The 14514-nt window shown below is 60.7% G+C and overlaps 1 protein-coding gene across 1 annotated transcript in view; it reads left to right on the top strand.

Moving 5' to 3' along the window:
- The window catches only part of UNC13A (unc-13 homolog A), a 33024-nt gene extending 20972 nt beyond the window's left edge, over positions 1 to 12052 (top strand). Inside the window, exons 30-42 of the mRNA XM_058858799.1 lie at positions 223 to 306; positions 537 to 614; positions 891 to 979; positions 1106 to 1258; positions 1382 to 1505; positions 4637 to 4675; positions 5616 to 5645; positions 6740 to 6796; positions 6972 to 7052; positions 7169 to 7316; positions 9671 to 9763; positions 9841 to 10000; positions 10260 to 12052. Coding sequence (XP_058714782.1) covers positions 223 to 306; positions 537 to 614; positions 891 to 979; positions 1106 to 1258; positions 1382 to 1505; positions 4637 to 4675; positions 5616 to 5645; positions 6740 to 6796; positions 6972 to 7052; positions 7169 to 7316; positions 9671 to 9763; positions 9841 to 10000; positions 10260 to 10548 — 1425 coding nt within the window. The 3' untranslated portion in view covers positions 10549 to 12052. The remainder of the gene's footprint in view (positions 1 to 222; positions 307 to 536; positions 615 to 890; positions 980 to 1105; positions 1259 to 1381; positions 1506 to 4636; positions 4676 to 5615; positions 5646 to 6739; positions 6797 to 6971; positions 7053 to 7168; positions 7317 to 9670; positions 9764 to 9840; positions 10001 to 10259) is intronic.
- The last annotated feature ends 2462 nt before the right edge of the window (positions 12053 to 14514 follow it).

Genomic DNA, 14514 nt, shown 5'->3' with positions numbered 1-14514 from the left:
TGGTGAACATGGTGGTGGTGCTGAGTTGATGGTTGGACTTGAATTTATAGGGCTTTTCCAACCTTAATGATTCCATGATCCATGAGACCAGAGGGTCTGGGGCTCCCTGTATGTATCCAGATATGAGGTTGTTTCACTGCTGTGGGACTCATGGTTTCCTTCTCTCCCTCCTTCCCCTTGCTGCTGCCTGGGTGCCTTCGTTGGTGCCCTGTTTGACTGTAGACCATCAGCAATGTGCTGCTCCAGTATGCTGAGATCATCTCCAAGGATTTTGCCTCGTACTGCTCCAAGGAGAAGGAGAAAGTGGTGATGTATCTCCTTTTTGCTGTCCCCACATGGTGACTCCAGCTGTCACCTCAATCCCAGTGTGGGCTGGTCCTTTCCTGATGGCAGTTCCTGACACACTGCCAGGGTGGCTTCTGTGTCATCCCTGTCCTCATGTCCCCCAGTGCAAGGTGGGAGGGTCCTGGGGCTGGGGGCAGCTGTCCCAGGCATATTTCTTGCTGCTGACCCCCCTTTCCATCTCTCCCCTCCAGCCCTGCATCCTGATGAACAACATCCAGCAGCTCCGTGTCCAGCTTGAGAAGATGTTTGAAGCCATGGGTGGGAAGGATGTGAGTATGGGAGGGTTCCAGGAGGGAGCCCTGTGAGGGGTTGGATCGTTCCCTTCCCCCCAGAGTTTCCCCTTGCCCAGTTGCCCAGTGCTGGGAGCAGACTCATTCCTCACTCCTGTGTGGGATCACGCTGTCCCAACCCATGGCATGCTGCTTTCCCACCATATCGGATGGGGAAAGGCTTCACCCTGCCCAGGGATGCATTTGGGATGCAGAAACTTCCCTGAGGGCTGGTTCAGGGACCCTGTCAGCTTCAACAACTTGTCCCTCCTGCAGCTGGACACAGAAGCCAGCGATATCCTCAAGGAACTGCAGGTGAAACTTAACAATGTCCTGGATGATCTGAGCCGAGTCTTTGCCACCAGGTACAGCTGGGTGAAGGGAGGGGCAGTGGGCAAAGGAGAGGTCTGGGGCTCCAGAAGCTGTGGCTGGGGCCAGCCCAGGGGCTCTGGGGGGGATCTGCTGAGCTGCCTGTGTGTTGTGGTCTCCAGTTTCCAGCCACACATTGAGGAGTGTGTGAAGCAGATGGGTGACATCCTGAGCCAGGTGAAGGGCACCGGCAACGTCCCCGCCAGCACCTGCAGCAGCGTCGCGCAGGACGCTGACAATGTCCTGCAGCCCATCATGGACCTGCTGGACAGCAAGTGAGTGTGGGGGGCAACTGGGACCCCCACCCTGCCCCTCCTGGCCTTGTCGGGCAGTGTGAGGGACCTGCAGTGCTGGGGTGACACGGGAGGGGTGACACAAGCGCTGTCTCCTCTGCGCAGCCTGACGCTCTTTGCCAAGATCTGCGAGAAGACGGTGCTGAAGCGGGTGCTGAAGGAGCTCTGGAAGCTGGTGATGAACACCATGGAGAAGACCATCGTCCTACCCCCACTCACAGACCAGACGGTGAGTGATGGGGAGAGAGACCAGGGACCCTGAGACACAGGTGACTGACTGGGACCAGTGTGGGGACACTGCTGGCCAGGTGCCCTCACTGGCATGTGAGAGGGTGGGGACTTTATTGGTGTCTCCAAACCTGTGTCCCACTGCTGGCCAGGGAGAGGATGGAAAAGAGACAGGTCATCCTTGCTCCAGGACCTTCTTGGTTGGCTTTGTCAAAGGACCTTCCTGCCACCTCCATTGTGGCATGAAGTGGGGACACTGGCCCTTTCTTATCCATCCTTCCCTCAGAGCTGGGACAGCATCCCATGCCACACTCATCCACACTGGCTGTGGGCATGCTCCCTGTGCCAGGTGTATCCAGAGGCTCCTGGAGTGTGGGGAGATGCTGCCTGTTGGCCTTGCTGAGGGCCTGGGGGTTTCATGAGGATGGGGGGACATATTCCCCAGCAGGGCTGAGCAATTCCTTGCTCCTGTGGGGGGTTTAGGAAAGCAGAGCAAACCCAGGGAATGGTCCCTCTCTGAGGCTCCATATCACATTGCTGTTTGTCTGCCATTCCTGCACCTGAAGCTTTCTGAGGTGGTTCCTTCAAAGTCAGGCAGGAAAGGGTGACACTGAGTGCTCTTGACCAGCCACATACCTGTTCTTGTCACTCTTTGGTGGCTTTCGTCATCATTACAAAGCTGGGCTCAGGCTCTTCCTTGGAGTTCCTGGAGCTGTCAGCCTCTATGTCACCTTTCTGGGGCTGTGGAGCTCCTGTGCTGTGTCTGTGAGGGACAGCACAGTGGTGACATGTCAGCCCTCAGTGGTGCCTGTGCCACTGTGTCACAGCCCTGAGCCTGGCTCAGGTCAGCCCCACATCACTCCTGCCCAGGCTCACACACCCTTGGCCAAAGGTGGCCAAATCTCATAGGAAGGCTGGTGCCACTGAGTCCCAGTCCCCATCCCAGTCCTCATCCCAGTCTCTTTCCAGCCGTGTTCTGGAGGCACTGGGGTCTGTGCCAGGGCAGAGGAGGGGGCATGGACATGTAGCTCTGTTGGGTGATTTTCATGAGGGCAGACAGTCCCTGGAAACGGTTTGCTGGGACTGGTCCCTTGGGCAGGGGACAACCTGCCCAGGTGTCCCTGGGTGCCAGCACGCAGGGCAGGTTGGCGGTTTGGGGGTGCATGTCAGAGCCGGGTGTCGAGAGGGGTCCCTGGAACTGAGCCCCCCTGAGGCAAAGCCCCCCCAGAGTCAGGAGGGACTGGGCAGGTGAGGATGGGGCCCCTCGGGGGCTGTGGAGGCTGCGGTGCAGTGGCAGGGCAGTGACACCGAGTGCTGTGCATGGGGGACACCCATGGCCCTGCGGGGGTGGGGGGCAGCCAGGGCTGGCACTGGGGAGGATGGAGGAGGCGGGGGCCGACACTCACGTCACGGTTGTTCTCTCCAATTGCTCCTCTCGCCTCTCAATGGCAGATGATTGTAAGTACGGCAGCTCCCTGTCTGTCTGTCTGTCTGTCCGCTCTGTGTCGGTCCTGGCCTCGCCGGTTCTTGTCTTGTGTGGCTGCCCGTGCCCTGCCCACACCCTCCTTCGGCTCCTGACCTGGTGCAGCTCCTGGTCCCCAGCCCTGCCCGGCACTGGCTCCTGGCCGGCACATGCCAGCGGCCCCTCGGGGATGTGGTGGGTGGAGAGCTCTTGGACAGATTGGCAGTGCCGGGATGTGGGGAGGGACGAGGGGAGGTTGTGGGGTGGGAGGGGGCGGTGGTGGCAGTGCCGTGTCCCCAAACCAGGGCTCCGTGCTGAGGGGACAAATACCGCGGGAGGCACGAGCAGGGAGCGGTGCGTGCCTGGAGTCAGGGCTGCTCTTCTGTCCCTCCTGCCTCAGTTTCCCCTCCAGGCCCTGGCTGGGGTCTGGCTGTGGTGGGGGTGAGGGCAGAGGCTTTCCCTGCCAGGAGGAGGAGGAGTCTCTCGGGGGGACTCGGCGGTCCCTGGTCCGGGTGCTCGGTGTCGGGGCAGGCTGCTGGCACAAGTTGTGAGGCTCTTCCCTGGTCGGGATGTGACCCTGGGAACCTGGACTCCTGGTTCCCTTCTCGGCATCGCTGCTGGGTCCTTGCATGGCTTTGACTGAGCAGTTTCCTTCTGTCCTCTTCTGACCAGTCTGTGGCTGTGGGTTTATGCCCCTGGGGGCAAGGGAAGGGCAATTTCCCCTCCAGTCCTGTCCCCATCCCTGCTGTGACTCAGGCATCTGTGCAGGAAGAGCGGTGGGACCAGCTGCTGGGTGCTGGTGCTAATCCCGGCAGGAACAAGCACCCCTCTGCTGTTCCCCAGCACCTTTTGTGTCCAACAGCAGCATTTGGAGAGGCCTTGGGGGCAGCCTGAGGCTGAATGTCCCCTCAGACCTCGTGGGAACCTCATGAGGAACTCACGGGGACCTTGTGGGGACTCCATGTCCCAGCTTTGCTGAGGCTCTGGGGGACAGAGCAGTGTCAGCTCTGTGTGGTACAAGTTGCTCTTGTTCACCCATCACCCTGTGCCAGGGCCAGAGCCCCTCCTGGCAGCCCTGCTTGGCCCTACCTGTGCTGCTTGTTCCTTCTGAGGCTTCCCAGCCAGCTGACTCCGTGCTCCCCTCTCCTGATTCCAACAGCCCACCCTGAGAGCCGAGTTCATACTCCCCCATGGCACTGCTGCCTCATTTCACAGTTTCTCTTGCCTGGATCAGTGTGGGGTTGTCACTGGGCCCAGCCCTGCACAAACCAGAGCTCTGCGTGCCAATGCCAAATCCCAGCTACTCCCTCCCTGCTCCCTCCCCAGTGCTGGGAGCACCTGCCAGAGCTGAAGCAGGATGTGTGGGGGCACCAGAGCCTGCCCACACACAGCTGGATCCTGTATTCCAGCAAGGATCATGCTTCATGGATTCAGCATCCCTGCATCCCAGCAGTTTCCCACTGTGAGGACAAGTTCTCCAGCAGTGCAACATCCTGCTTTCCAGTGGGGATCCAGCACCCTGATGACACCAGGCCCTCACTGAGAATGGGGACCAGTCCCCCACTGGCTGTCCTTCAGGAGCTCGTGATGTCTCTGCCACCTGTGCCCCTGTGTCCTGTCCCATGCTGTCCCCCCACCCCCCCACTCAACCTCTGACATTGCTTCTACAGGGCACGCTCTTGAGAAAACATGGCAAGGGGACAGAGAAGGTAAATAGCTGTGGGCTCCGTGTGTGTCACCACCCCGGGGCCACACTTGTGGTCTCACACCCGCCTGCTGTGGAGGTCCAGGCTTGTCCGTGCTTCCTCTGTCGTGCTGTCTGGATGTGCTGTTGCCTGCGTGGTGTTGTGGTGAGGTGTGCTGTGCTGTGTGCTGGGGACAGCCCCAGTTCTGTGTGTCCCCGGGGTAGGGAGCGGGGTCTCTGTGGTGTTTAGTCCCCGTGGGTGGATTTGGGGTGTCACCCATCCCCGTGGGGGACACTGCCCCACAGCCCCAGCGAGGGGTTGTGCATGGGAGACCCTCCACACAAGCCCATCCCACTGTGGGGGGCTCAGGAAGAGGGGGCACCCCATGCTGGGTACAGTGAGGGCCCCGGGGCTGCTGAGATCCCCCGGATCTCTGAGCCCCCTCCCCTGTCCTTGCTGAGCCCCAGCCCTGCTCCAAGGGCTTCCTCCAGCACATGGGCTCTTGCCCTGTCTGGGGACTCCTCACCCCAGGGTGGGGTCTCGGCAGTGCCCCCAGCCTGCTCCCCAAATCCTGGTTCTTGGGAAGAGCCGTGCCAGCATCCATCTGGGCAATGCCTGCCGCTCCCCCTCCTCTCCTGGGGGACATTGGCTCCTGCCCGGTTTGCTGAGTGTGCTGGGTGAGCTGATTCCCTCTGATCTCCCAGCCCCAAATGGGGTGGGGAGCAAACCTGCCTGTCCTCAGAAAAGACCTGGCACACTCATCACAGCTCCACCAGCGTGAGCGTGGGGCTGAGCCTTTGCAGCTGTGAACTGGTGCAGAACCAGCAGCACCAGCAGAGAACTGGGCAGAGCCAGAGGAGAGTACAGGGCCAGAGCCCTCGTGGCCAGGGGATGTGGGGGGCCTGGAGCCGCGGCCAAATGCTGCTGGGGCCACCAGTAACTGTCCCTTGCTGTTCTCTTCCAGAGCAGGGTGAAGCTGCCCAGTCACACTGAAGTAAGGACATGGCTCTTCTGCTCCCCACTTGGCACTGCTCTCTCCCCTTCCCTCCTCCCTGTCCCTTGTGCTCTGGGTTGGGGGCTTCCAGCTCAGTCCAGTGTCCTGTTGTGCTCTGTTTTGGGGATGCCAGTGTCCCCAGATACCAGCCTGTCCACTGACTGGGGGAGATGGGAACAGTGAGGAATTAATGGGACAGAACTGGATGGGCAGAGGGGTGGGCAGAAAGGGTAAAATGGTGGCATACAAAATGAGGGCATGGAGGGGGCAGACCCCTGCAGAAGGTACTGCTTAATGGGAGAGATGCCGAGGTTTCTGTGTTGGGAAGGACTGGAACTACTGGTGCTGGGAAGGTGGTGGAGGTCTCTGGGCCCCAATTTATCCAGTTGCATTTGCACACTGGAGGAGCTGAGGAGGAGAGCTTGTGCTCAGCCCAGTCAGAGCTGCCAGCCCAGGGCAGTGAGTGGGATCTACCCATCCAAGGGGCTGCTGTGCCCGTGGGCCCCACGGAGTGGCTCCATGGCCCCTGCCATGGTGGGAGCACAGGTCAGGCAGAGGCAGCTCAGGTCTCCCACCTGGGGGACTCCCTGGAGTGCCAAGGGGCTGGGAACCTCCCTGGGACTGGGCAGGGCTCTGTGTGGCCGGGGGCTGTTTGGTGGCTGTGGGGTACAGGCCACATCCTCCCCGTGCCCGCTGTCCCTCACGCTCGCTCTCTGCTCCCACCGTGTCCGATGTCCGAGTGCTCAGTGCCGTGCTGTGCCAGGCCCTGTGGGATGCAGGAGCAGGTGCTTGGAGCACGGGAAGCAGGATGGGACTCTTGGGCTGAGCTGCTTGTGCTGAGCAGAGCATGAAGCCCCTGATGCCGGGGTGATGTCCTGCCCTGGGGTCCCCAAGCCTGCAGCCTCACAGCTGTGGAGAGAACTCGAGCTGAGATGGGGCTGCTGGCCTGAAACCTGTGTCACCTTCCTGGCTGCTGTCCCCTGGAGCAGCCCCTGGAACTGCAGCAAGTTTCTGGCACGATGTGCCCAGCCTGGCCCTGCCACCCCCAGCCTGGCTGTTCACTGGGGCTGTCCCTGTCTCTTTGCTCTCTGCAGGGCACACAGATGATTTTCAACGCGGCCAAGGAGCTGGGGCAGCTTTCCAAGCTGAAGGTGAGGGCTGGGGGTCACCGAGCTGAAGGTGAGGGCTGAGGGTGCTGGGTTGCTCTCTGTTCTAGGCTGGCTGCCAGTGCCACTGCTGCCAGGACCCCACCACTGCCCCCTTGCTGAGCTGGGCTGGGCAGCGGGGTCCTGGTCCCGTGCTGAGAGCAGGATTTGTGTCCCCCAGGACCACATGGTGCGTGAGGAAGCCAAGAGCCTGACCCCGAAGCAGTGTGCTGTGGTGGAGCTGGCACTGGACACCATCAAGGTGAGGGCACTCTGGGGTGTTTGGGGTGCCCCTGGGGCTCTGACCCTGAGGTCATGGGGGGCATCTGGGGGACCCTCACAGAGCTGCTGAGCATCCCAAGGCTTTTCCCCCTCCAGCAATACTTCCATGCCGGTGGCGTGGGGCTGAAGAAAACCTTCCTGGAGAAGAGCCCTGACCTGCAGTCACTGCGCTACGCCCTGTCCCTCTACACCCAGGCCACAGATCTCCTCATCAAAACCTTCGTGCAGACCCAGTCATCGCAGGGTAGGACACGCTGCCCTGGCACCTGCTGGGCCCTCCCCAGGGGCTCGGCTGCCCCATGACCAGGATCCACCTTGGCTCTGTCTCAGTTGGGGCTGGGGGTCCCAGTCAGGCTCATGGTGGGGGAGAGATGGGTAGGGAAGGAAGGGTTTTTTCCTCCTGTGCTTTGCAGGGGCCGTGGGTGCCCAATGGCAGCAGCCTGGCACTCCCCAGTCCCCTACCAGCAAGAACAGTGGGTCCCCAGGGCCAGAGCATTGCTGGACAGGCATAGAAATGGGGCCTGTGGGTGGGGGGAAGGTCACACTCCATCCAGGTGTCACAGTGTTTGTCCCCTCTGGGTGGCCCCAGGCACCCAGCACAGACCAGTCACAGGGTCCACGAGATCTGGATGCTGTGCTAGGTCCTGTCCTGGCCATACAAGGTTCCCAAGCCCCTGATCTGGACTCTGGGGTGCAGTGCAGGATGCTGGGCACCTTCCAGGGCAGGATCAGCCCTCAGCTCTAAACACTGCCCTTTATTCTGTCCCTTGGCTGCTGGAGGGGGGCCCTGAGATGGTCGGAAGTGGTCACGGGCCACCACAGGGTGCCCCAGCCAGGCTTGTCTGCGTCCTCGGGGAGTGGGACGTGCGTTTGCTGTCCGTGAGTCTCCTTCAAGGGACGTCTGTCGTGTCTGTGCCTCCTGTGCCAGCCATGTCGGGGGCGTGGGGTTGGGTCTGGTGGGTGCCAGCACCCCTGGGTGTTCCCTGTCCCCAGGAGCCCACACTCGGAGCTGGGGGTGCCTGGCACTCCTGTGTCGCTGCAGTGTTGTCCGGGTGCTTGGCCACCAGTCTGTCTGCGAGATCTGATCTCTCTTTCTCTTTGTTTCCCCCCCCTCCCACTGTTCCTGTTCCCCACACACGTCATCTCCTCCCTCCGCTCTTCCTCATCTCCTTCTTCCTCTCTTTTTCATCTCTACCCTCCTCCCTTCTTTTGCATCTCCTCCCTTCTCTCTTCGTTGTCATCTCCTTCCTCCTCTCTTTGTGTACTCTGTGCCGTGTCTCTGTCTCTTTCTCTCTCCTTCCCACTAGTTCATGGTGGGAAAGGGATTAGGTTTACCCTTAGTGAAGAGGTTTATCCTGAGAAGGGTACGTGTGCTACTCGCCCGCCCCTGCACCTGCCTGCCGCCGGCCTGGGCTAGTAACAGTCCCAGCACTGCGGGCTGGGGTGGCCTGGGGACCCCCAGAATGGGCAAACTGCCACTCCCAGGGCTGCTTTGGGGGGATTTTGGAGGAACTGTGCTCAGCCATATTGAGCACCCCCAGAGCGGGTCGGGGGCTGTCCCCGTGGGAATAGGGGTGTCTGCCCGCACGCTCTGGGCACCCCACATTGTCCCCAGCACTTCTGCCTGCGGGTGGGCACCCACCGTGACCTCCCCCTGGGACATGTGGCCCTAGGGGAGGCCATGCCACGTCCTGTGCCCTTCCTGCCCCCCCTGCTGCCCTAAGGACCATTACTAGCCCTGCTCCGGCGCGCTCCGTCTGCCTGTCCTGGGGCGCAGGGAATGAGCCCCCCACGGGCCCTGCTTGGCCTCCATCACACCCCGCTGGGGGCCGGGGCTGCACCCCTGCTTGGCCTTCCATGCCCAGACCCCCCTCCCCAGCCGCCATCGCCTCCATCCCGGCTCAGCATGCGGGGGCCGGGGGGGTGGAGGGGTACGTGCCATCGCCAGCCTCGGCCTGGCACCCTCAGTGACACGTGGGGACTTGTCCTCCTTCCACTGCTCTTCCCACCCTGAGATCTTGTCACTGAGCCCTGTTGGATCCCTGTGGCCCCATCAGAGCCACAGAGCCTGTCCCTCTGCCTTGCACCCCCATCCTTCACCGATGGGTGCATGCACAACTCTGGGGTGGTGTGGGGTGGGCTGAGGTCCCCAGGCTCGGGGAGCCCTGGGCTTGATGTGGTCCCTGGGATGGAGGGGTCTGAGGGGGCAGGTCAGCCTCGAGACCCTGCTGGAGCTGTGGCTGCCCTGGCCGGGTCCCTCCTGCCCAGTGCCCGTTCCACTGCCACCCCTGCAGAGCACGGGGAGCTGGGCCGCTCTCCTCTGCCCCATCCCAGACAGGTCCCTCAGCCCTGCCTGGGCAAGGGGGGGTTCACAGGGGTGGGATGGCAGAGTCAGCCTGCTGCTGGGGGTGTCCTGCCATGTCCATCACAGCCCCTGCACCCACAGTGCTGTGCCCACAACCCCTTGGGACACACCCTAACGCCCACCCCTGTCCACCCCGCGGTGGGTGACCTGCCTCCTCAGTGGGGTTAGTGCTGGGCAGGGCATGTCAGGAGCGTTGGGAAAACAGGCACTTCCATCTCCTCCCTCTGTCACAGGCTCTGGTGTGGATGACCCCGTTGGGGAGGTGTCTATCCACGTGGAGCTCTTGACCCACCCCAGCAGTGGTGAGCACAAAGTCACCGTCAAAGGTGGGTTCTGCTGGCCAGGGTGCTGGGGTCGGGCAGGTGACAGTGCTCTGTGAGCCTCACCTGTCCCCTCATTGCAGTGGTGGCTGCCAATGACCTCAAGTGGCAGACCTCGGGCATCTTCCGGCCCTTCATCGAGGTCAACATCATCGGGCCCCACCTCAGTGACAAGAAGAGAAAATTTGCCACCAAATCCAAGAACAACAGCTGGGCCCCCAAGTACAACGAGAGCTTCCAGTTGTGAGTGGCACCACGGGCTGGGGGTGTGGGGACAGGCTGGGGGATGTGTCCCCAGCACGTGGGGACCTCCTGGGGTCTGCCAGGGAGTTTGCTCATCCCCGATGGGATGTTTAGGTATTTTCTCATTGGTAAAACCTGGGAGAGGGGAACAGCTTAGAAAGAAAAGGCTTTTCTAGGGGCGTGGGGGCTGTTAGACAGCCGGGCTAGGGGTGCAGTGTGACCCCACCTGCCAACACCGCCTGTCCCTTGCCCCCCTCAGCACGCTGGGGACCGAGACGGGCCCCGAGTGCTACGAGCTGCAGGTGTGTGTGAAGGATTACTGCTTCGCCCGGGAGGACCGCACCGTGGGCATCGCCGTGCTGCAGCTGCGGGACATCCTGCAGCGCCCCGGCTGCGCCTGCTGGCTGCCCCTGGGCCGCCGCATCCACATGGACGACACCGGGCTCACCGTGCTCCGCATCCTCTCCCAGCGCAACAACGACGAGGTGGCCAAGGAGTTTGTCAAGCTCAAGTCGGACACGCGCTCGGCCGAGGAGGGCAGCAGTTAAAGCCCCTTGGCCCCCCCAGCCCTCGCTCCCCGCTCCCGGCCCCCGACAGAATCCTCTAGCCCTGGATAAGCCATAGGAGTGGCCACAGAGGAGTCGCTGCCCCGGCCCTGGGGAGGGGGTGCTGTGGCTGCAGTGACAGACCCTCCCATCCCTCCCTGGCCACGCTGGCCGAGTGCCAGCCGTGCCGAGCCCAGCCAGGCCCCCGTCGCACCCCGCAGGAAGGTGCTGGGGTTGGGCAGGCTGCAGGGAAGGGCTGGAGCCGAGCCTGGCTGAGGGGAGCAATCCGCCCTTCCCCAGCCTGTCTGAGACGGAGGAACCCCAGTGGCCCATCCCTGACCCTCCACTGTCCCACCCAGCCCCAAACCTCACCCAGTGCCACAAGGAAAGGGCTGCGGAGGGTGTGTGAGTCTCGTGCCATGTGTGGGTGGTGGTGAGTGGCTGGCACAGTGTGATGGCCCCTTGTCCCCATCCCTGAGCGTCGTGGTGTGTCCCGAGGGCAGGGCAGCTGCCAGCCCTGAGCACATCTGTGTACATATGTAAATAGCTGTACATACAGGGCAGCTGGACAGGCTGTGTCCTGCACCCGGAAGGGCTATTGGGGCTGTTGGGTTGGCGGGTGCAGCCCCCACAGGCCCTGCACAGGGTCCCCTCCCTGGCTGGCAGCAGCATCACCAGGGTCGGGAGCAGCCCCCGGCCCATATCCTGTCTTCCCTGCCTTGCTGCCACCGTGGGTTACCCCACTGCCCCCCACAAGGTGCCAGGGCTTGGGGAGGCAGGGGCTGGGGGCACCAGAGCAGAGGGACTCATTCCTCTTCGCTCTGATCGGTGGGGACCAGCCTCCCCAGTGCAGCCCATGGGATCTCCTTGGCGCAAGCAAAACCCTTCCCATCCCCCCCAGAGTAGCCCTCCCTCCAGCCCCCCAGTAAGCACCAGTTCTGTGCCCCCAGTTCCCCAGTGAGCACCATTTCTGTGTGCCAAGTGGTGTGCATGTCTCGTGCGAGTGCCTGGGAGGCCTGGGTGTGTGGTGTTGGGGTGGCCACCCCAGCTGGCCAGTTTGCCCCGAGTCCTGGGGCAGACAGAGGCCTAATGACCCCACAAGTCAATACAGCTCTCTCAGCCCCCTCCCGTCCCAAAACAGGGTACCCCCACTGGCCCCCGCGCTCCTTTGTCAAGAGGGTTTGCCTGGGACCAAAGGGTTTCACTTCTCTCTAGTTTCTGTTCAATGTTTACACCCCTTTTCTACCGGCTGCCCCTGCACAGCCAGGCTGGGGCTCGGCCCCGCAGCCCAACCGTGGTGCCCCCGGCCCTGTGCCCCTCCCCAGACTGTCCTGTTTGGCATGTGATTGACCTGACCAGTTCTGCTCCTGTAGCACAGTGTCACCGATGCCTGTGTGTCTGTCCCGCCCATGGCGGCGGCTCCCATGGATGCATGACAGTGAGATGTTTTGCACTATTTTGAATTTTTTGGGCTCTGTAAAAATATTTTATTATTACTGACATTAAAAAGCACACCCTTCACTGAGGCTCCTGTTGGGAGTTGGGAGGGGACGGGCACCTCGGGGCAGCACTTCCACCTTTAGAGGGAAAACCAGGGATGTCCAGCTCCAGGGATAACCAGCTCCAGGGATAACCAGCTCCAAGGATATCCAGCTCCAAGGATATCCAGCTCCAGGGATAACCAGCTCCAAGGACCAATAGCCCAGGGGTGATCCCTGTTGCCACTCAGCCTCCCTGACAGCGCCTTTGCAAAATCAAGGATAGGTGTTAAATGGAATCACAGGAACACAGAATCATGGAATATCCTGAGCTGGAAGGGACCACCAAGGATCATCCAGTCCAACTCCTGGCATTAACCAGGAGACCCCAACACCCCCACCCTGAGCATCCCTGAGAGCGCTGTCCAAACGCTCCTGGAGCTCTGGCAGCCTTGGGGCCGGGCCCATTCCCTGGGGAGCCTGGGCAGTGCCAGCACCCTCGGGGGGAAGAACCTTGCCCTGAGATCCATCCCAAGGCCTGGCACAGCTCCAGCCCTTCCTGGGCTCCTGTCCCTGGCCCAGAGCAGAGCTCAGCCCCTGCCCCTCCGCCTCCCCTTGGGAGGAGCTGCAGAGCTGGGACAGACATGTCCTGGGGGATGACACCACTCCCAGCACAATGCTGATAGTTCCCAGGCATGGGAGTGATCAAGGACAGCCAGCTCAGCCTCATGGAGGGCAAACCCATCCCTTGCTGGCCTTCCATGATGGGGTGACTCCATCAGCAGATAAAGGATGAGCTGTTGATGGCACCTGCCTGGACTTCTGTGATGCTTTTGACACAGTCCCTCAAAACATTTTCCCCACTCACTTGGATTGATGTGGGTTTGGTGAATGTAGGGCCCTGATGATGTACAGAGAGAGCTGGGGCTGTCCTGGGTTCTGGCAGAGTCACCAGCCAGCCTTAAGAATTGTGGGGCTGCCAGCAGGCTTTGCTAGAATCATGGAATAGCTTAGGCTGAAAGGGCCTTTAAAGCTCAACTCCAACCCCATCCTTGTTCTTGGGCTCTTTTTCCAGTGATCTGTGATGGATACACCCTTTGTTGAGGTTTTCTAGATTAATTAATTACCTTTAATCATCATAATTTCACATGGTGCTCTTTTCACATGTGAAAAGAGAGCAGAGGTTCCTTGGGAGGCCATGGCAACACAAGCTGTGCCCCTGCAGCCCAGGGAGGTGCACGGGGAGCAGAGACGCAGCTGCAGCCCCTGGAGGACCCTGAGCAGAGCAGGAGAAGTGCCCTGAGGGAGCTCTCAGCCTGTGCTGGGCTAGGGCTGGCTCCTGGCAGCACCTGAGGCTGGAGCAGCTCAGGCAGAACTCCAGGGATCCATCCATGGTGGGGGTTCCTGGAGGGCTGGTGCCCTTGGGAGGAGCCCCACACTAGAGCAGGGGAAGAGGAGGAGGAGGAGGAGGAGGAGGAGGAGGAGGAGGAGGAGGAGGAGGAGGAGGAGGGAGCAGCAGAGACAAGGGGTGATGGACTGAGCACAACCCCCATTGCCCATCCTCCTGCACAGCTGTGGGGGAGGAGGTGGAGAATTTGGGAGGGAAGCTGAGCCTTTGGAGAAGGGAGAGGTGGGGGTAAGGTGTTTTATGATTTACTTCTATTTCCCATCATCCTCAGAGGAGTTGATTAACAACAATTTAAACGATATAATCACTTATGCCCACTGTGAGCAGGACAATAAATACAGTCCATGACAGAGCTGCCCTCAAACCCTGCTCAGTAAGTCCAAGTGAAGCTCTGAGTGAGTCTGGTGGTCTCTGGGTCTGTGAGCTCTGGGATCAATGATGGGCACTGGAAAACCCAAACCCACCACAAGTGGAAAATGAAGTCTCTCCCAGCCAGCACAACCTGGTGTCACCAAAACCCTTTAAGTCTGGAGAAGAGAAGGCTCCAGGGAGGGCTCAGAGCCCCTTGCAGGGCCTAAAGGGGCTCCAGGAGAGCTGGAGAGGGACTGGGGACAAGGCCTGGAGGGACAGGACACAGGGAATGGCTCCCACTGCCACAGGGCAGGGTTGGCTATTGCTGGTTCCATCTTCCTACCATCAAATCACACCTCAGTCCCAGAGTGGAAGATCCTTGGGTTCTTGAATTTAAATTCAAGTCCCTCTGAGCCCTGACTGTCATGACACTTCATCCTCCCACCTTCATGCACCTCTCAGTCCTAATTTTCCCAAAGCCATTGTAACTCAAGACCAGGACACAGCATTTTCATGGGATTAGTTCATCTACTCCTGCAATAGATCCTGTTTGTGAGGAAAGGGGAAGCTTGGCTTCAGGAGATACTGCAGTTCCTCAGAGGAATTCCTCAGGAGAGTTTAACTGGAGCTGCACAGGTGGTGCAGATAGGAGTGTACAGTTCTTCACTTCTTCTCAAGAGAAGCCCAACTGTGATTAACTGCACCAAACCTTTCTAGAAATGCTCCTGTTCC

The sequence above is a fragment of the Poecile atricapillus genome, chromosome 28 (genome assembly GCF_030490865.1).
Source record: "Poecile atricapillus isolate bPoeAtr1 chromosome 28, bPoeAtr1.hap1, whole genome shotgun sequence".
In the NCBI taxonomy this organism is placed as follows: domain Eukaryota; kingdom Metazoa; phylum Chordata; class Aves; order Passeriformes; family Paridae; genus Poecile; species Poecile atricapillus.
Note: the sequence above shows the minus strand (reverse complement) of the source record. Positions and strands in the feature narration are given on the sequence as shown.